The 23093-nt window shown below is 45.7% G+C and overlaps 1 protein-coding gene across 1 annotated transcript in view; it reads left to right on the plus strand.

The window, feature by feature from the left end:
- The window catches only part of foxred2 (FAD-dependent oxidoreductase domain containing 2), a 33182-nt gene extending 10667 nt beyond the window's left edge, over nt 1-22515 (plus strand). Inside the window, exons 5-10 of the mRNA XM_084329884.1 lie at nt 2120-2488; nt 7636-7802; nt 11742-11907; nt 13587-13813; nt 19089-19259; nt 21535-22515. Coding sequence (XP_084186010.1) covers nt 2120-2488; nt 7636-7802; nt 11742-11907; nt 13587-13813; nt 19089-19259; nt 21535-21767 — 1333 coding nt within the window. The 3' untranslated portion in view covers nt 21768-22515. The remainder of the gene's footprint in view (nt 1-2119; nt 2489-7635; nt 7803-11741; nt 11908-13586; nt 13814-19088; nt 19260-21534) is intronic.
- The last annotated feature ends 578 nt before the right edge of the window (nt 22516-23093 follow it).

Consider the following 23093-nt stretch of genomic DNA (forward strand, 5'->3'; position numbering starts at 1 on the left):
ATCCTAACAGAAAATATTATACATATATGTTGGGGATGAGACTGTACATTTAGGGGGGGGGGGGGGGGGGTTGGACATTTACGGTGGCCAGTTTCGAATTGCAGTCTCCCGTAGGTGCTCTTTAAGAGCGGTTTTGAATGTGGGCAGGGGTAAAGTGGGTTTTAGGAGTGAGGTTAAGCAGTAGTCTGACCAGTTTGTTTTGTGATGTTTGTAATCTTGTTTTTAGTGCCTTTGAGGTGCTTTGGTACCATGAGGTGCAGGCATAGTCGTAGTACCCTTGAATGAGTACTGAGAGTACCCATGATTTTTGCCATTTTGTTATCGTGAAATTGGTATTAAATTTAATTCTGAGTGGCATTAAAAAGTCTTAAAAAGCCTTAAATCTGACTGGGCTAAACCTGCAGATACCCTGTATACTACTACCTACTATGCTAATATGCGTATACATACTATGATAAAAATATGTCTATACTACTACCTACTATGCTAATATGCGTATACATACTATGATAATAATATGTCTATACTACTACCTACTATGCTAATATGCGTATACATACTATGATAATAATATGTCTATACTACTACCCAGTGGTGCAGTGGTGGTACCACGCCGACCCAGCAGTTTTCTGAGCAGAAGTATGCGCACGGATGTGCACGCGTGCGCACACAAAAATGCGTTCACAACTTTCACTCGACTCGTCGCGCCGTGCGCCAAGTACCGACACTTATCTATCACCTAGTCTTTGCATAATAATAGGATACCAATAGCATAACAAAGAAAGAGAAGTGCAAAACCAAAATACAAGCCCTGTACCAATTGGTGGGGGTTTTGCTTGAGCTGTGGAACCAAATGGTCCCGACTGGAAGTATGAGACATTTCGTTGTGCTTCAGAAGGAAACTGTAAACTGTAAGTTACATTGTTAATTTAGTTTGTATTTACTTTTCTAGTTTAAGTTAATTCAACTAAAGAAATTGTAACTACAATATTGTATCTACAATTACATTTAAAACATTGTTTGTTTTTCAACCATATCTGTTGACAATATAATTTCTTTACATATTGAAGGCTACATCCTGCTCCCTTTTTCAGCTTCTCTATTTCAAGGCAATATTTACAAAAACTAAACTAAAACGAGTAATTTCCTATACAAACATGTTTCCTACTATTTATGCATAATGATCATCTGTTCTGCGCGCACGCGAGGGAACATGTATGCGCGCGTGGCGTCATTTAAACGGCGTACAGGCAGTTCTGATATTACGACTGCACCCCTGCTACTACCTACTGTGCTAGTATGTTTATACTACTGTGCACTAGTGTAGCACTGAAGTTCGACGCTGTTTGAAGAACAATGTCACTGACCCTTAGCTTCCCTTCCTGCTGTAAATTGCTTTGGATAAAAGCTTCAGCTAAATGACTAAATGTAAGTGTAAAGACTTAACGGCTTAGTTATTGCTATTTGTATTCCTATGCCAGATCTACATGTCCCTCCTACGTTATATTTGATGTATAATTCTCCTTCTAGAAGTCGTTGCTCTTACAAGCCTTCCAGCGTCAAACTGACAAATCTCAAGGTTCGCACAAGGTCCTTGAAGTGCTTAAAGTGCTTGATTGTTTACCAAAAAAAGTCAAGCCCTGGAATTTAACAAGGTGCTTAAAAAGTCCTTGAAATTAAAATCAACGATTTGCATTGAAAGTTTTGTTCATCCATGATAAAATAGTTATGAATCAAGATTTTAATTTTTTTTTATTAAGTGTAACTAATTGCCAGAAATAGTTTTTAAGCCATAAATATTTGATAAAAAAAAAAAAAAAAAAAAAAACGGCATTTAAAAGTGAATTGTATCCTTTTAACCCTTTCACTGCCACACTACCAAAATGGTTAACCCTTTCACTGCGGCGACACACAGAAGGTTAACCCTTTCACTGCCACACGACAGCCGGTTAACCCTTTCACTGCCACACGACAGCCGGTTAACCCTTTCACTGCCACACGACAGAAGGTGGTTAAATGCCCTTTTTAAAATGAAAAATAGTGCTTGGAAAAGTCCTTGAAAAGTCATTGAAAGTCCTTGAATGGTCCGTGGGACCCCTGCACTACTGTCCCCCCTCAGGGCCGTGAACGACGAGCTGCTGGACACCTACCAGCTGAAGTCCCTGGACGGCCTGGTGGAGGGCGGCCTGGGCGACATCGCCATCGTGCGGCGAGGGGACGAGGGCGAGCGGAGGAGGACCAAGAAGAGGCGCCGGGACGGCAAGAGGAAGGGGAAGAAGAGGAAGAGGAAGCAGCAAGGCCAGCTGTACCTGACTCTGGCTGAGCTCCTGGACGAGCAGCAGGGGGGGGGCGGGGGGGGGAGGAACGGCTCCCGGGTGTCGGCGGCCAACCTGCCCGTTTACCACAACGACAACTTCTCCCTGCGGCGGCCGTACGACCGCGTGATCCGCTGCCTGGGCTTCCGCTTCAACTTCAGCATCTTCGACAGGTACGGGTCCACGTTTTAAGTTCACGTTTGTTTATTATTTGTCAGAACAAAATACGGAATACTTTATAAGGAAATGCTTGTTTCTGGCGGCTAAGTGGCGCAGTGGGCAAGGCGCTCGCCACTAACGCAGGAGATGCTGGGTTCGAGCCCAGCTCTCGGCGTTGCTACCAGCTTGGCTGGTCGTTCATACTAATACAATTGGCAGTATTAGGGGGTGGGAAGCTGGTGGGTGGGGATCGGACGTTGTGGACAGCGACTCCTACAGGTCGGTTGGTGCGCCTGCGCAGCAGAATCGGGAAGCAACGTGTCCCTCCGACGCAGACCCTCGCCGCTGAGAGATCGCGCTGTTCAGGTGAAAAGATGCGATGGTTGCCTCCTCGAGTACCGGAGGGGACACGTGATGCAAGGCTTGGTCCACATTGCAGCCGGCTTGTGGGAGGCATAGTCTAGCAACGTTCGAGACAGGGGAGGGTAGAATTGGACAATACGAAAATTGGGATGGGAGAAAAATAGAAAAGAAATGGGAGAAAAAGTAGACAAAAAAATGTATGAGCCTCTCAGAGTGTGCTATAGAGTAAAAAGAAAGTAAGTAAAAAAAAGAATTAAGAAGTAAAAAAGTAGGTCAATATACATATATATACAATATACAATACAGAGTATCTCCAGTTTTTTTTCATTTCAGATATTGATTGAATTGTGTTTTTTAGTCGACGGCGAAAGATTGTCCGTTCCACCGTTGTGGAGCGAGGACCGAGACCAGGCGGCTTCTCTTTGATGACGGTTATGTAAGGCCGTTGTTATTGTGTCGCCTGTGCATCCGGAGTGATCATGCATCTAGAGCGTAACCACTTAGTGTAAAGCCACGGAGAGGCCCGCACAAGAACGCCTTTATGTCATGGAGTTATGTTTACCAGCCGCGACAACGTCCAAGCTTGCTCGCACATATATAATAGAAGATGAGATGAGATATTCCTCTATTGATCCCCTGGGGGACCTCCGGGCGTCACAGGGAGGTGTAGTGGTTAACGCCATTGTTGTTTCCCACGCGGTCCACCTCGCTTGAAATTGCAATGTATTTCCAACGGACACATTTAGAAATCGTCTCGTTTAAAACAAATAAAAGCATAAACATTTGCATGGTGCACCTTTCTGTGTGTATTATTCATCCACAATCTATAGCTCAACATGAAACTATTCGCAATTAATCGTAAAAAAAATTACGTATCATTTTATTTTAACCAAAAATGCTTAAACAATAATCTACTGTTGTGTGTGAGTGACACACCCTGAGAGAACATCCTCCAACACAACCAGGCAGGCCTTAACCTGGAGCCCACAGGGGGAGAGAAGGCCTTAACCTGGAGCCCACAGGGGAAGAGAGAACCACCCTCCAACACAACCAGGCAGGCCTTAACCTGGAGCCCACAGGGGAAGAGAGAACCATCCTCCAACACAACCAGGCAGGCCTTAACCTGGAGCCCACAGGGGGAGAGAGAACCATCCTCCAACACAACCAGGCAGGCCTTAACCTGGAGCCCACAGGGGGAGAGAGAACCATCCTCCAACACAACCAGGCAGGCCTTAACCTGGAGCCCACAGGGGGAGAGAGAACCATCCTCCAACACAACCAGGCAGGCCTTAACCTGGAGCCCACAGGGGGAGAGAAGGCCTTAACCTGGAGCCCACAGGGGAAGAGAAGGCCTTAACCTGGAGCCCACAGGGGAAGAGAAGGCCTTAACCTGGAGCCCACAGGGGAAGAGAGAACCATCCTCCAACACAACCAGGCAGGCCTTAACCTGGAGCCCACAGGGGGAGAGAGAACCATCCTCCAACACAACCAGGCAGGCCTTAACCTGGAGCCCACAGGGGAAGAGAGAACCATCCTCCAACACAACCAGGCAGGCCTTAACCTGGAGCCCACAGGGGGAGAGAGAACCATCCTCCAACACAACCAGGCAGGCCTTAACCTGGAGCCCACAGGGGAAGAGAGAACCATCCTCCAACACAACCAGGCAGGCCTTAACCTGGAGCCCACAGGGGGAGAGAGAACCATCCTCCAACACAACCAGGCAGGCCTTAACCTGGAGCCCACAGGGGAAGAGAGAACCATCCTCCAACACAACCAGGCAGGCCTTAACCTGGAGCCCACAGGGGGAGAGAGAACCATCCTCCAACACAACCAGGCAGGCCTTAACCTGGAACCCACAGGGGGAGAGAGAACCATCCTCCAACACAACCAGGCAGGCCTTAACCTGGAACCCACAGGCATGGCCGCCTAGTTATAGTTGAAAGTGGGGGTGCAAGTATTTTTTTTATTCTTTTTTTTTTTTAATTTTTTTTTTTTTTTTTTGCAAGGGGTGGTTTGGAGGGGGTCCGGCACGACCCCCTCCACGGCAGATTTTTTTACATTTAATGAACACCTGTATGTGCAATTTCCTGCAATATAGAGCCTTCAATCTTGACCAAAATAAAGCTGCTCTTTTCACTATAAAACTCAGTTTATATTGCAGTATGATAGCTATAATAACTTCACTGCGAGGGCTCTTTTAGCTAACGCTAGCTAGGCACGTATGATAGCCAATTACTATTATAATAATAATAATAATAATAACTTTCCCATCCTCCCAAAGCCCCTCCAGCCCCGTTCACATCCGCCGCACCAACAACAAGTAACAACAACAACTAATTGACGCTATCAATAGCCCCAGTGAGCGCGGCGGCTGAATGAATGAAAACTTTATTTAACAGATTGCAGAATGGGTAAAATACAGTACGGCTCAATACACACAATTGTTAAGGGGATGCAGACCAGAGAAAGACGTTTGTCTTGTTTACATCAGGGTCTGTGCTGCACCGAGTGAATCCACAGTCACTTGCTCCTCAATGGGAAACCAACCTAGATTTACCATGAAGGACTGGTTCTGGCCGAACCGTTCGTTATACAAGTATCACAGAGACATTACAAAGGTGCTCACAGTTGCACGAGGGGTTCGCACAGAGATACGGGATGGTTTGAAAGCTCGGCGTTGCTAATAAATATTTTTTATATTTTTTTTATAAACTGCTCAAAGCGGCATTATTTCCGTCGTTGGGTGATCACAGCGCCTGCGCAGTGCGCACCATCCCGTATCTCTGGATTCACTCGGTTCAGCGCCGAGGCTCACCATATGAGAAATATTCAGTTTCAATCTGTTTGCGCATTTAGTATACAGTCACAGTGTTCGACTTACGTGATGATTTGCTCCATTTTAATGTAAACGCCGAAGAATAATCCTCACGAGTCACAATGTTATCCAATATCCAGCCTGAATTTCGAAAAAGGTTCGAAAAAGCCGCCTCCCCCAACATGTCGTATACGTCATGCCGACAAACGCCCGTGGGCACTGGATCAAACCATTAAAGTGGGGGGTCACACAATCTTTGGAAACTTAAAAACTTGCTATTAAGTGTCATTGCGTATTATTAATTTGATTGAAATTACGTAGTTATGGTTCGATAAGATTTATAAATTGGGGGGGGATATTTATATCATATGATATGATCAAAAAGTGAGGGAGCAAAAAGACAAGCTTGCTCCCCCAAGTTCAATAGTCCTAGAGCACCCGCATCTTCTGCTCCATTAAGTGGGCGCCTATGCCCACAGGGGGAGAGAACCATCCTCCAACACAACCAGGCAGGCCTTAACCTGGAGCCCACAGGGGGAGAGAGAACCATCCTCCAACACAACCAGGCAGGCCTTAACCTGGAGCCCACAGGGGAAGAGAACCATCCTCCAACACAACCAGGCAGGCCTTAACCTGGAGCCCACAGGGGAAGAGAACCATCCTCCAACACAACCAGGCAGGCCTTAACCTGGAGCCCACAGGGGGAGAGAAGGCCTTAACCTGGAGCCCACAGGGGAAGAGAAGGCCTTAACCTGGAGCCCACAGGGGAAGAGAAGGCCTTAACCTGGAGCCCACAGGGGAAGAGAAGGCCAGGGAGACCCAGAAACAGCTGGAGAAGGTCTGTCGAGGCGGATCTCAAGGGAAAAAGAACATCATGGAAGGAAGCAGAGAAACTCGCCCAACACCGAGCCAGCTGGAGAGATTTCATGAATGACCTATGCTCCCCAAAGAGCAAAAGGGTTTAAGTCAAAAAGAGTGTGTGTGTGAGACGTGAGTGCATGTTGCGGGTTTGAGTCCTAAGGTGTAGGGACATCGTACAACGTGTTCTGTGGCCCAGACAGAGGATGTGGCTGTGAGTCGGCTGCTCTTCTCTTCTGTGGAGATCATCTCTCAAGTTTCAAGTTTAGTTTTATTTGTCACATATAAGGTACATGTACATCACAGCCAACCGCTCGGTTCTGCATGACCCTCCTCGTGCTGCATACAGTAGAACAAGAAGTAAAAGATTAACCCTTTCACTGCCACACGTCAAAGGGTTAACCCTTTCACTACCACACTACAGACGGTTAACCCTTTCACTGCCACACGTCAAAGGGTTAACCCTTTCACTACCACACTACAGACGGTTAACCCTTTCACTGCCACACGTCAAAGGGTTAACCCTTTCACTACCACACTACAGACGGTTAACCCTTTCACTGCCACACGACAAAGGGTTAACCCTTTCACTACCACTACATATGTTTAACCCTTTCACTACCGCACTACAGACTGTTAACCCTTTCACTACCACACTACATAAGGTTAACCATTTCACTGCCACACGACAAAGGGTTAACCCTTTCACTACAGCATGTTAACCCTTTCACTGCCACACTACAGACGGTTAACCCTTTCACTACCACACCACAGAAGGTTAACCCTTTCACTGCCACACAACAAATGGTTAACCCTTTCACTACCACACGACAAAGGGTTAACCCTTTCACTACAGCATGTTAACCCTTTCACTACCACACTACAGAAGGTTAACCTTTCACTACCACACTACAGACGGTTAACCTTCTGTAGTGTGTTAGTGAAAGGGTTAAAGACCAAACGCTATACAAAATATACAAACTAAAGTACAAAAATTCAAAATAATGCTCATATCAGTACTTGGAGAAAAGCTCACGGTGTGTCTCACACTCAGATAATTCTTACATTTCCAAAATAAAACTGTCCTAGTAATAATACTATTAATAATAATAATTCCCTCCATAGCTCTGCCCGCCCGCCCAACAGTGAGAGTGCCCGGGGGAAGTTGCCCGCGGTAACGGCCTGGTACGAGGGGCGTGGCACCCCCGGGCTGTTCGTCCTGGGAGCCGCCGCCCACTCCAGGGACTACCGCTCGTCCGCCGGGGGCTTCATCCACGGCTTCCGCTACACGGGTGAATTACATTAACCCTTTCACTACCACACTACCAAAAGGGTTAACCCTTTCACTGCGACGATACAGAGAAGGTTAACCCTTTCACTGCCACACTACCAAAGGGTTAACCCTTTCACTGCGACAATACAGAAGGTTAACCCTTTCACTAACCCTTTCAAAGGTTAACCTTCTGTAGTGTGGTAGTGAAAGGGTTATAGTATATTATTTACCGTGGTATAAATGCACTGCAGTTATTTATCCAAAGCGCTTTTACAAGTTATGCCTCACATTCACACACATGACGGGGGAGCCGACCATGCAAGGTACCAACCTGCTCGCCAGGAGCGGTTAGGGGTTAAGTGCCTTGCTCAAGGGCGCTTTGACACGCTGCCGGGAGTTCTGGGCGCAACATTGTTGAAAGGGGGGGGGGGGGGGGGGGGGTTGAGGTGCTCAAAGGGGTTGTTAGTTTATTTAATATATTTATTTATCATTGTTTTAATATGGACATGGGGGATGGAGATGGGGGTGGAGATGGGGGATGGAGATGGGGGTGGAGATGGGGGGTGGAGATGGGGGGTGGAGATGGGGGATGGAGATGGGGGTGGAGATGGGGGGTGGAGATGGGGGATGGAGATGGGGGATGGAGATGGGGGGTGGAAATGGGGGATGGAGATGGGGGGTGGAGATGGGGGATGGAGATGGGGGTGGAGATGGGGGGTGGAGATGGGGGGTGGAGATGGGGGATGGAGATGGGGGGTGGAGATGGGGGATGGAGATGGGGGGTGGAGATGGGGGGGCGTGAATACTTTCGGCAACCAACATGCCCTTCCGCGTTGCTCTGATTGGCCAGCGTTGGCCAGCGCTCTCCTGCGTGAATACCAGCGCTCTGCGCTCGTTTACCCCCTACGCCGCGCATGAGGCTCCCCCCAGGTGCTCGTTTACAGAGCGTACAAATACGCTTGTGTTATGATACAGGAGCTAAGTAGGAAGTACTTGAGGTCGTTGTTAAATACGTGTGTGTTTTAATAAACAGTATAACTGTAAAAGTAATGTTGAATTGTCGTGTCGCTAAACTAGACAAAGAGGTTTGAAAATACGAGCGTCTTGCGAGAGCGGCGGGGTTTGGCGTGTAATGACTAGCGATGAATATTATGTGTTTTAAATATGCTGCGACCGTCGGATTGTTGTTAAAAACGGAGGGATACTAGCTAAGGTGTGGGGGAGTTGGCGTATATAAGTTGATTGCTTTAAAAACGGAGAGAAATGTCGTATTTACGCTGTTTAAAACGGGGTGATGGGCGAAAATCTTTGGTTTTAGCTTAACGTATGGGGTGGAGTTCAATTCGCGAATTTACAAATATAGATGTGAAGAAAGATTTTGAAAAGATGTTTTAATTTGCTGTTAAATTAGATTAGGTGCCGGTGAGGTAGCGTTAGAGTGACGCGGCGAGGAAAGATTACGTATGTCCGCTTCCGGTTTGCGCGATGAGCTCTGGGTATCGTAGTGTTTAACGTTATGCTGTGTTTTTTTATATTTTATTTTTTTTATAATTTTTTAAACAAACACATAAACATAAACATAACAACATAAAATTAGATATACAAGCATTAATTAACAGTGCACATCCAATGAAATCACCATTTAAATAAATGTATTATACAAGATATACACCTAATACTTGCTATCTAATACCCTACACACACTCTCGCTCGCTCCCCCCCCCCCCCCGGGCCCCCCCTTGGATAATCCATCCATTATCATTCGCTCCTAACCAGACACTACAATTATATGCTAGCTTTTATTCTCTCCACCACTTCTAACCACATTGTAATTTTGGATTCACTGAGACCCAACATTCTTGCTGTAGATATTTCTAGATAAATCACATCGAGATATGAGGTACTGCAAACTCAAAAACATCATTCAACAGTAATACAGAGGGGTGTACAGGTATATTCAGAGTTAAGAGATTTGATAATTGCTGGGTCACTTCTTTCCAGAATATTTTAACTGGTGGGCAGTCCCAGTACATGTGCATAAATGTCCCCTCGTCCCCATTTGTACATAAGGAGCATTTGGAGTCTTGTTTAAGACCCATTCTGTTCAGTCTTATAGGAGTCAGGTATGTCCTATGTATATAGTTAAGATTGATTTGTTGATGGTCCGGGTTCCGTGACGCAAGTCGAACATTTGCCCAGGCTTCTTGCCAATCAAAATCTATTTCCAGGTCTGGTATATCCCTCCTCCAGACAGAGTCTAGGTGGAGGATTTCATACGAGGACCTTAGTAATTGATGATAAAAATCTGATACAAAACCTCTCGATGTCTCTCTTTCATAGAAGAATTTGTGGTATCTGTGGTGTACAATTGGTATCCTTAATGGGACACTGTGAGCCTTCAAACATACCAATAACTGTGCGTAAAAATAATATGTGGAACTGGTGAGATTAAATTTTTTGTGTATTTCCTCATAACTACAAAAACCCTGTTTGTTGAAAACATCTCCTAATGTGTGTATGCCCTGCTTTTCCCATCTAGGGAATCTTATAGGTCGTCTTCCAATCAGGAGTGCACTGTTATTGAATAAGGGAGTATGATTATGCCATTTATGTGAGTCAGAATATTTTTTTTTGTGTTTCACGCCATATCCGGATCACATGTGTAATAAGGGGGCCAAATTTCAGTTCGCATTGCTTAATTGATAATTTAGTGTATACTATGTCCTGCAGTCTATGTGGTGCTACTATATTTACTTCAAAATTTTCTCCAGCTGTGTTTATGTTTCAATATTGTGTGTTTGTGAATGTTAAATGTGGGGAATGTTTGTGCTGCTGTGTGCGGATGTGCTGCGTCTGTGCTGCGGGATGTTTGTGGAGGTGTGGAGCGTTTGTGGAACGTATATTAGCTGGTGGCTATGCGTCAATATAGAGAGAGTAGTGACGAATGCATAATTTTACCTATTAAAACCTGCACAGCTTGCGGCTGTGTGGCGAAAAGCTGCTTGGCGTGTGAGTGCCGTCAAAAAGAAAATGCGCATGCGCGCGTTAGCGGCGTAGGGGAAAACGAGCGTAGAGGGCTGGCCGATCGCTGGCCAATCGGAGCAACGCGGAAGGGCATGTTGGTTGCCGAAAGTATTCACGCGATGGGGGGTGGAGATGGACATGGGGGGTGGAGATGGACATGGACATGGGGGGTGGAGATGGACATGGGGGGTGGAGATGGACATGGGGGGTGGAGATGGGTGGTGGAGATGGACATGGGGGGTGGAGATGGACATGGGGGGTGGAGATGGACATGGGGGGTGGAGATGGGTGGTGGAGATGGACATGGGGGGTAGAGATGGACATGGGGGGTGGAGATGGACATGGGGGGTGGAGATGGGTGGTGGAGATGGACATGGGGGGTGGAGATGGGTGGTGGAGATGGACATGGGGGGTGGAGATGGACATGGGGGGTGGAGATGGGTGGTGGAGATGGACATGGGGGGTAGAGATGGACATGGGGGGTGGAGATGGACATGGGGGGTGGAGATGGGTGGTGGAGATGGACATGGGGGGTGGAGATGGGTGGTGGAGATGGACATGGGGGGTGGAGATGGACATGGGGGGTGGAGATGGGTGGTGGAGATGGACATGGGGGGTAGAGATGGACATGGGGGGTGGAGATGGGTGGTGGAGATGGACATGGGGGGTGGAGATGGGTGGTGGAGATGGACATGGGGGGTGGAGATGGACATGGGGGGTGGAGATGGGTGGTGGAGATGGACATGGGGGGTAGAGATGGACATGGGTGGTGGAGATGGACATGGGGGGTGGAGATGGGTGGTGGAGATGGACATGGGGGGTGGAGATGGACGTGGGGGGTGGAGATGGACATGGGGGATGGAGATGGGTGGTGGAGAGGAGATGGGGACGACTATTCATGCGGATGACTAACCGCTCCGTGTGTCTGTCTCAGTGCGGGCTGTGCATCGGGTGCTGGAGCAGCGTTACCACGGCAACGCCTGGCCCTCCACGAGGCTCCTGAGCAGCCAGCTGCAGTCGTGGGTCCTGAAGCGAGTCAACGAGGCCTCGGGGCCCTACCAGATGGTCGGGGTGCTCGGGGACGTGGTGCTCCTCCAGGGGTGAGTAGTAGACCCTGCCAGATGTTCTGGGTCCTCCAGGGGTGAGTAGTAGACCCTCCCAGATGTTCTGGGTCCTCCAGGGGTGAGTAGTAGACCCTGCCAGATGTTCTGGGTCCTCCAGGGGTGAGTAGTAGACCCTGCCAGATGTTCTGGGTCCTCCAGGGGTGAGTAGTAGACCCTGCCAGATGTTCTGGGTGCCCCTCCAGGGGTGAGTAGTAGACCCTCCCAGATGTTCTGGGTGCCCCTCCAGGGGTGAGTAGTAGACCCTGCCAGATGTTCTGGGTCCTCCAGGGGTGAGTAGTAGACCCTCCCAGATGTTCTGGGTCCTCCAGGGGTGAGTAGTAGACCCTGCCAGATGTTCGGGGTGCCCCTCCAGGGGTGAGTAGTAGACCCTGCCAGATGTTCGGGGTGCCCCTCCAGGGGTGAGTAGTAGACCCTGCCAGATGTTCGGGTGCCCCTCCAGGGGTGAGTAGTAGACCCTGCCAGATGTTCGGGGTGCCCCTCCAGGGGTGAGTAGTAGACCCTGCCAGATGTTCGGGGTGCCCCTCCAGGGGTGAGTAGTAGACCCTGCCAGATGTTCGGGGTGCCCCTCCAGGGGTGAGTAGTAGACCCTGCCAGATGTTTGGGCTGCCCCTCCAGGGGTGAGGGGGGGTGTTGTCTGGCTCTTCCCCAACGGCACATTTTCATTGTGGTCTTTTCCACACAAGTGTGTTTCACATTTGAACCGATACCAGTACCAGTTCCTGGAAAATCGGTATCGGTATACCCAACGGTACTTTTACATTTGGTACTTAACTCTCTGTAATGACCTTTTTTCTTTTTTTTGTAAAATAATAAGTCTAAACTTCTCAATTTCAACATTGTTATTTATTTAGAACATTTGGTTATTTCTGTTTGTAACACACCACCACACAAAATAAATCGCATTATCATATTGTGTTTTTAAATGTTTAGATTTCAACATTATCTGGCCGTCCTCAGTGAATATGATCAAACTCCTCTGACCTCGTCCGGTCTTTCCAAAGACCCAAACACACGGGACAGTAATATATATATATATTTGTGGAAAAGGCTCCCTCTTGTCTAGTAATATTACACTATTATACTAAACATGTAAAGGTACTGATTGATCTAGCATTAATTGGTACTCTAATAGTTTAGTGTTTTTTTTTTTTCGAAATCTCACTTTATTGTAGTTGATATGGAATCGTGAATCCCAAAATAAAAATATATTTTTAGGCGAATTTTCTGAAAATATGGCTAGTAGGGCTAGGGATGCTCGATATTGGCTTTTTTACAGATACCGATATTGTCCAACTCTTAATTTCCGATACCGATATCAACCGATACCGATACATGCAGGGCCCCCCCCCCCAAAACTGAATAATTTCAGGTAATTAACATTACATATCTCTTGTCGTGTAATTAACACAACATTATGCAAACTTTGACAATAAATAAAATAATAATTTGTTCTTACTTGCTTGCCTGGGTAAATAAAGGTTAAATAAATGTAAAAAAAAAATTAAAACCGATACAGATATTTTCCGATATCACATCTTTATGCCAATATCGGCCGATAATATCGGTAGGCCGATAATATCGGACATCCCTAGCTAGGGCTTAAGAGGTTACCTCACATCTTGAACGAGCCCCGCCTCTCTCCTCTCTCCTCTCAGCTCCCACTGTGAGTACTTGGAGGAGTTCCCCCTCCAGGCGCTGCCCCGGTTCTCCTCCCTGTCCGGCCACCGGGTCTCCAGGCACGGCCTGCTGGTTCTGGTGATGCAGTACGGGCTGAACCGCACAGACTCACTGGGGCCCGGCAGGGCGGAGTCGGAGTGGACCCGAGCCTGGAAGTCCAACTTCCTGCATCCTGTGCTGTACTACTATGACACACTCCCTACTGGTGATTACAACACTTTTTATTATTCAGCCACTAGATGGCGCACCATCATGTCATTTATCCAATCGGTTGCATTCCACGTGGGGCTAACGAGAAGTAGGGGGGGGGGGGGGGGGGGATACATGCAAAGCGACATGTAAACAACAACATTCATTTTGGACCCACACGTTTTTTTTCAATGATAAATGAAGTAATAAGAAGTAATACTTTTATTCCGCACCTTTCTAAAAGCTCTGTGGATGTATTACGTTTTTTTAAATGATTACTCTACATAAAAAATTTTACGTATAGCAGCCCGGCCGGTGTGAAAGGCCTATAGGTGTTCAGAAAGATGCCTGTCTGGATAACAAATCCTATAGTCATGTCAAGTGTTGCTTTATTAATCCTCTTGGGGGAAATTTAAGAATCATAGCAGCATCGGGGGGGGGGGGGGGGGTACAGGTAGGACAGATAGTAATGATAATAGAACATAGAACAAAGTGGAAAGTAATAATGATAATAGTGATAACAGTAGTGAACAGTAGTGAGTGGCAGGATTCAATCAGACAGTACTAATAGTGATGATGGTATACAGGGTCAATAACATAGTAACACACTGCGCCAGTGTTTATTATTAACACTTTCAGTGCCGGCCATTAACATGGTAAAGCATGGTAAAATGCCACCACCCACTTCAATGATAGCGTTGTGAACGCATAATCTCTGTCTTAAATTATGGCTATGTGTCTAATCTGCCCGTCGCTTATCAATGACTTGTTTGCAGTCAACATTGTCGAAGCGGATTGTTTTTTAATCGCTTCATTTCCGTTTTATAGCATTTTGAAAAACCCTCGTTTTCAAGGAAAATATAAAGATTCCGTGATAAAAGGCATTTACTGGTATATTCTGGATACACAAATATTTTGTCATTTTTCGGCCTATTTATGAATCGTTTTCAAATAAATGCTAGATTATCGATAGTATATGTGTACTTATGCACGCTATAGAAGCGGGCTGAAATATCGATTATCTCATTTCCTGATCGCTCGCACAACCACACACACACGCATAGGGCAAACGCTGATATATAGGTGAAAATAGCTCTGATTATCCCAAGACTGGTAAAATAAATTCCTTACCTCAGATCAGATGTTATCCAAAAAGATTATTCCAATTCCTGATCGCCATTCCAAATATCGATCACGCTTATTGATTACAGTGTTGGGTACTGTAAATACATAATCCACGCTGTTCTGATGGCCGACGATCACTTGGTCTCTTCAGTTGGCCTTGACTGAAAAGTAAAATGAGGAAACTGCCCCCCCCCCCCCCCCCTTCGTCAGTCTGTCAAGTAATGGGGTGCAGTTACACAGGGAGAGACGATAGGGGGCGGTATCTTCCCAATTGAGCTCAGAGAGAGTCTGCAACACTAACCTGAGGCTCGATTGATGAAATATCAAAAGTCAAACAAACGCTATATAGCGTTGGCGGGCACTCAAAGGTCGGCATGAACTAACGACAAAAAGCGTGGCTGGCATTCAAAGTGTTAAGAGTCAGACAGTCCAAACTCGGAACGTTTTCAAGTTCACCAGCCGTTAGCAATTGGCAGCAGTCCGTACCCACGTTTGTGGAGCATGATATCTTACTGCACTTGTCCTAATAAACTAACCTACACTGTAGCACTCAACACTTTGATGAATATTGTTACTCAGCTGATAGAGTTGTGCCCTTCCTGATGACTTGTCGTACAGAACTTGTAAGTCGCTTTGGATAAAAGCGTCAGCTAAACGACTAAATGTAAATTATATGGCTACCGGCAGGAAGGACTGGCTGAGGCGGTTTGTGGTGTGTGTCGTGGGTGGGGGGGGCGGGGGGGGGGGGGTGAAGCTATGGCTGAACGTGCTCCTCATCCTGGCTAGCTCCTCGCAGAGGGGGTGGGAGGGGATTTCCAGCATGGATGACAAATCCAGCTTTACAGCTTGACCAGCTGTGTGACGGAGGAAGCGACAGGGTGAACACACCCACCTAGTGGTTCAAGCTGTGTACTGCACCCACACAAACCAACCTGGCGACAGACTCACCTAGAGATGCTCCTTGAGACGCTCGTTCTTCAGAGTAGATGTACATTTACATTTAGTCATTCACTTTTATCCAAAGCGACTTACAAGTTCTGTACGACAGGTCAGCAGGAAAGTTGCAACTCTTTCAGCTGAGTAACCATGTTCACCGAACAGTGCTGACACTTGGGTGCTGCAGTGTTGAGTGCATAGTGGTGAAGACATATTAGTATAGTAGGTAGTAATATAGACAAGGAAGATTAATCCTTTCACTACCACACTAAGATGATCCTTTATTAATCCCCTTGGGGAAATGCGGGTGTCAAAGCAGCATGGGGGGGGGGGGGGGGATACAGGGTGGGGGATACATAGCTACAGGTACAAATACAATATAATGTAAAAAAAAAAAGTACAAACACAAGATAGTCCAGTGATGAGAGTCCAGTGATATGAGTCTCTATTGCAAAAAAAAAAGGGGGGGGGAGTCTTCGCTACACTAACACTACCAAAGGGTTAACCTTTTCACTGCGACAATACAGAAGGTTAACCCTTTCACTGCCACACGGTTAACTATCTGCATTGAAGTTTTATTTTTTATTATCTTTTTCCCCCTCCTTTTTCCGATTTTTCTCCCATCCCACTGTTAGTCGTTATGCCAATTCCCAACCCCCTTCCTGGTTGTTGCGCACCCCCCCCCCCCCTACTGTTGGTCCGGGAGGCCGGAGACTGTCACATGCTTTCCTCCGACACATGTGCAGCCAGCCTAGCAGCGTGTTGCTTTTTAACAGCGGAGCAGTGCAAGAATGTGACAATGTGACCATGTGACCGCGGCAGCGCGAGAGAGCGGCAGTGCGGAAATAGGCTGTCTATTGCCATTCTCTAAGACAAACGCTAACCTTAACCAGCTCCTTAACAGCGCCTAAACTTAACTGTTCTAACCTTAACCAACTCCGAAACAATGCCTAACCTTAACCTTAACCTTAACCATGCCTAACCTTAACCATAGAAAGAATATTGCCATTCTCTAAGACAAACTCTAACCTTAACCAGCTCCTTAACAGCGCCTAAACTTAACCGTTCTAACCTTAACCAACTCCGAAACAATGCCTAACCTTAACCTTAACCATGCCTAACCTTAACCGGCGAAAGAATACATGTTAAAAAAAAATGATGGGATTCGAACTTGTCACCAACGGACCGCAGGACCGCAGCGCTGCCAGGTGAGCTAAGCTTCGAATGAAAATCATGGCGGATTATGGCTACATAATGCCGCAAGCTCTGCTGCTCCGCTCTGCGGTTGCCGCGCCTGCCGCGGGGCGTGTCGCAGCCAATCAGGGAAAACGCGGAAGCACTCGGCAGCACTCCTCCGCTGTTAATAAGCAATAGGCAGCCTGGCAGCGCAGATTCTCACCGGGAGAGTGTAACGTGTGGAAGGTCACACTACCTTTCTCCAGATCCTACCCTCGCTGTGCAGGTGCCCCGACCGAACTGTAGGGGTCGCTGTCCACAACGCCCAGGACCCACCCACGGCTTCCCTCCCCCTAACTCAGCCAAACGAGTTAGTATAGCGATCAGCCCAAGCCAAGGCAATGCTGACTCTCCGGGAGTCGAGACCGCAGCCTCTTGCATTGGTGACGAGCACAATCTCCGCTACGCCACCTGACCGCCCTTGCAGTGAAGGGTTAACCTTCTGTAGTGTGGTAGTGAACGGGTTAATTAGTGGAAGAGTGCATGGTAGTAGAAGACGGTAAGAAGGTTATTATAATTTTTTTCTTTTTCTTTTCTTCTTCATTTCAGATATTGTTCAGATATTATTATTATTAATATTATTATTATTCTGTTTCTAATAAAGCATTACATCACGCGCAGGAGTGGGTTGTGAGAATTAGACCATGCCTAGGGGTGGTCGTTAGACCCCCCTAAGCATGGTCTAATTCTCACAACCCACGACTGCACGTGGTGTAATGGCTTTTATACAACTGGCGCATTCATCCAACCTTATTGCTATACAATAAACACATTAATTGAAGATTTATTGAAAAAACCATCAGCTGAAAAAGTAGTTCACAAAAAAAAAAAAAAAAATAAGTTGCCTCCATGTGGAAGCAGCTCGGAAGTGCATCCAACTGTTCTCAGTAAGACATCCAACAAACTAAGACATCCAACTGTCTTTTATTGTTTTATTGTGGATCCCCATTAGTCTACACCAAAGTGAGACTACTCTTCCTGGGGTCTTTCAACTAGACATCCAACAAACTAAGACATCCAACTGTCTCTCAACTAAGACATCCAACAAACTAAGACATCCAACTGTCTCTCAACTAAGACATCCAACAAACTAAGACATCCAACTGTCTCTCAACTAAGACATCCAACAAACTAATACATCCAACTAGACATCCAACAAACTTAACACATCCAACTTTTGTTTTGAACCTACTTTCTATAGAACTTCATTCTTAGATGCTTCTATAGAAAGTAGGTAAAACAAATAAAAAAAAGTTTTCTTTACCCTATATAGGAGGGGGGGGGGGGGGGGTTCTTTGCCCTATACGCGTTTTTATTTTTATTTTTTAAACCTACTTTCTATAGAAGCAGCTGGGAGGTGCGCTGTTTTAAGTGAGCGTGGGTTATTGAATTGATTGATTGATTGATTGCTAATTTTATTACTGTCCGCCTTGTTTCCAACTGGTTAAGTTTAGGCACTCTTTCGAAGTCGCTCTCTTTCGAAGTTGGTTAAGGTTAGAGTTTGGAATCAGGGCTGGTGGTCTATCGCCCTGCTCTAAAGACAAACTCTAGCCTTAACCAACTTCGAAAGAGAGCGACTTCGAAAGAGTGCCTAAACTTAACCAGTTGGAAACAAGGCGGACAGTAATAAAATTTGCAATTAATCAATCAATCAATTCGCGCGATTTTTATTTTGTTCCACAATGACTCATGACCCATCAATTACATCATCCAACATTGTTTAAGAAACTAACACATTCGTTATTCATTTAGTCTTTATGACCCTATCACCATATCCTTATGTAACGTTTACTGTCCGCCGTGTCCGCCATCTTGCTTTCACTTCTAAAAACTCGCATGGCGGAGTGATAGTAAGGCGGTTGTGGGCGGGTCCTGGGACCAAGAGCGTGGGGTTATTACAAATACCCACGTGTAAGTTGACTGTTTCAGCCAATCAGAATCGAGAAATGTGCATGCCGTTGTATAATCTGCTCTTTACGTGTCTTTTCTCCCAGAGAGGGACATGAGACGCCGGCCCTCTGGCTGGCCCCTGCCCCGACCCAAGGCGGTGCACCACATGATCGAAGACTTCCTGACGGAGTGGGACGCTCCCATCTCTCACAGCCAGCCGCTGAGGCGCTTCCTGGAACACTGCCTCCAGACCGACCTCCGGGCTTTCTACGCAGGTAGCCGGTAGTTTGCGTGGCGATACTGTATCGATACAAGGACGCCAAGTATCGATATTCTATTATTATTATTATTATTATTATTATTATTATTATTATTATTATTATTATTATTATTATTATTATTATTATTATTATTCTAATTTTTTTGTATAATGAAGTTGCGTTGTTAATTTCAATACCTGTAATAGTACAGTAGTCCACACACACACACACACACACACACACACACACACGTGTGCATTCAGTTAAGTTGGAATATGACCGTAATACAAACAGTTCAGTTTGTCAGGTACATGAATGAATGAATGAAGTTTATTTTTCGGTCTTGTTTACAGACAAATCAAACACCTGTGTGGACTTACAAAAGGAAAAGAAAAAAAATCACAAATGTACATATTCAAAGTAAGCTCACACACAAAATCCAAAATCAACGACCAAAAAAAAATGAATAGGCTGAAGCACATGCTTATTTTTGCCTATCCTTTACAAATTCTTAAAAACTAAATATTTAAGAAAGAAAAACTTAAAATATGCAGCAAGATATAATTTGTTTTAAAGAAAAAACAAATGTTTGATGTTTTACTCAAAACTGTACTCCTGAATTATTTTATCCTTTAAGGCTTTTTTTAAATCTTCCCTGAGAAGTACACAACTTCAACCCGTCACTAAGGCTATTCCATCATTTAACTCCCAAAATTGAAACACATCTACATGTAACACAGATTACAGTGTTGACATCTGTCTGCTTGAGAAAATCCCATTTGCTGCAATAAAAATGATTGAAGTGAGATGAACAGACTGAAAACTTTATTTTATTAGATAAAACATGTCGACAACATTTTACTTTGCAGTTGAAAAAAGGTAATAAATCGCAATATATCGCAATATTAATATCGCAAAACTCGGCATATCACAATATATTTTTAATCGCAATACTATCGTATCGTGACTTAAGTATCGTGATGGTATCGTATCGTGAGGCCTCTGGTGATTCCCACCCCTAGTAGCCGGCTTGTTCGTCTTGTGTTGGTAGCGTTTTATTAACCCTATTTGGGTTAACATCTTTTCCTCAAGAATTTTAGACGGTGACAGTAGTGGCTCACACAGGAGGTAGAGCGGTCGTCCGGTAATCGTAAAGGTGCCTGGTTCGATTCCCGGGCAGCGGGTCATAGTGTCCTTGAGCAAGACACGTAACCCCTAACTGCTCCCAGTGAGCAGGTTGGCACCTCGCATGGTAACCAAGGGTACTCGGATTTCCCCTTTAAAGGAATATCTTTTCTTATCTTAGATTTGCGAGGGAACCGATTAACCCTTTGTCATGTGGCAGTGAAAGGGTTAACCTTCTGTATTGTCGCAGTGAAAGGGTTAACCAGTTGGTAGTGTGGTAGTGAAAGGGTTAACTAACGTCAATCATGCACGTGCACTGATCTTGGCAAGGCATTGTACGAGGAAGTCCGAGGTAAGCGACAGCTGTGATTGGAGGATCAAGAAAAGGGGCAGGGTTTGAGACAGGTCTAATGGGAGAGATCTGTGGTCTGTGGTCAGGTGACTCCCTGGGGGAGACTGGCCTGTAACGAGCTCCTGCAAGCCTACCGGTGACGCCTACATGCAGCTGGCCACGCCTCCATGCAGCTGGCCACGCCCACATGCAGCTGGCCACGCCTACATGCAGCTGGCCACGCCTCCATGCAGCTGGTCAAAAATGTAACTGCACATGAAATCCGCTCCTCCCAGGCAGCGTGTCGATGTGTCCTTGAGCAAGACACTTACTAAACCCCTAATTGCTCCCGATGAGCAGGTTGGCACCTTGGATGGTCGCCTCCGCCGTTGGTGTGTGAATGTGTGAGTGAATGGGTGAATGTGAGGAACAAAACTGTGAGGCGCTTTGGATAAAAGCTGTTATATAAATGCACCCTTTACCATTTTGAATCCACGCGAGCTGACGTGGACAGCAGGACAGCGCAGAGCTGTGATTGGCCGCTGCCCTGGGCCGTGTTCCTCTGACGACGTCTGACGTACTTCCGTATTTGAGCGTTCCATTATTGATCGTGATCAACTACTTTACAAACATGGACCAAACCCTAGAAAGACTGGCAGAGAAAGTCAGAGGAATAATAGCCATTTGTACAACACAATGCAGCACCGCCACCTAGTGGTTCAAGCGGTGTACTGCAACTAGTAATAGTACTAGTAATATTTTATTTTGTGTGTTGATTCAGCATAACTCATTTATTCCCCCCCCCCCCCCCCCCCCCCCCCCCATATCCTTTAGAATCCTGTTTCCGTTTATCCCTGACCCACCGCAAGCCCCCGCTGTTCTGTCGCCAGGGTTACCTGAGGAAGCAGGGCGTGGTCGGCGACAGTCAGCCGTGGCCGCGCGCCAGTGACCCCGGGATGGCGTCCGCCGAGCGGGACGTCGACGCCTCGGACACGCATTCCTCGTTGCCCGGTTACCTGAGCAGAACTGGAGCCTCTGTGTCTTCGGGACTGAAACTCGACTTCTGATTGTTTAAAGCCACAGAGGTCTTAAAACGATGCCTACTGATTGATTGATTGATTGATTGATTGATTGATTGATTGAAAACTTTATTGATTGATTGAAAACTTTATTAACAGATTGCAGAATGGGTACAATACAGTACGGCTCAATACACACAATTGTTAAGGGATGCAGACCAGAGAAAGACCTTCGTCTTGTTTACATCAGGGTCCCCCATTTTCAATTCATAATGTACGACACCATTCTTTTTAATTACCCCCGCGATTCTCTACCTCTCCTCCCGCCCCCCTGATGACTATGATGCCAAATACTTTGGTCGAGAAACCGCCATGTCGGTGAGTTAGACTAGAGAGTTCCCTTGTCGTTATTCCCCATAAATGTTACAGTATATACCGGTATTATATATATAAAGATATATAAATGGTGCCATTTTCTTTTTGTACAAGATGCAAATGTAAACTTGAATGTTCATGTATATTATACTGGGGGAGGGTTTTCAATGATGTGAATATCTATGGACTTTGCGCTATTTATTTTTGTATACTACCGGTATGTATAGTTGCTCAACTCTCTTCTTTTTTGTTCACTTTGTTTACTTTTTCTGTTTTAAAACATTAAATAGATATAATATGCCAATGAAACATCTCTGGGGTCGAAATATTGTTAAATTAATTAAATCCACTATTAGTCCATGGGCCAGACCAGATATCGGTACCACTCAAGGTGACGAAACTTACATGTAATTTTTTCAAAGATCTATGTCTGTATATGATATTTTGGTATGATAGCCCTTCCGGAGTGGTAGCTTTATCATAATTATCAAGTCATGAAGTATACCCCCCCCCCCCCCCGGAAATGCATTTCATATCTTGCTTTAGACTCACGTAGAGGACATCTGTCAATGTTTCACCATATTGTCTTTGGTATCATTTTAAAAGGGGACTGTCATCTGTCATTCAAGCACATTTCTACACGATTTTCACCTAAATGATATACTATATTTTAGCCTTGTGTCATCTAGGAGCAACAGGACATAAAATACAAAATCTACAACACTCAGGACCATAAGGATTCAGGAAATGTATAATATGCCTATACAATTTCTTGTTGGGTGATTGTGAGCCTTAAATTAGAAGAGCAGTACTAGGCTCCTATTAAACTATACAGAACAGCCACTAGGATAATGTCACAAAGTGGTCTATCTTTATCATACATATACAGGACATAAAGGACACTACAATGAGATAAGGAACCACTTAGAGTTTTATAAACAACCTATTAAACAGAATAACACTATAAACTAAATTAACATTGAAAGTGAATTATACATT

This window comes from Notolepis coatsorum (genome assembly GCF_963971535.1).
Source record: "Notolepis coatsorum genome assembly, chromosome: 14".
In the NCBI taxonomy this organism is placed as follows: domain Eukaryota; kingdom Metazoa; phylum Chordata; class Actinopteri; order Aulopiformes; family Paralepididae; genus Notolepis; species Notolepis coatsorum.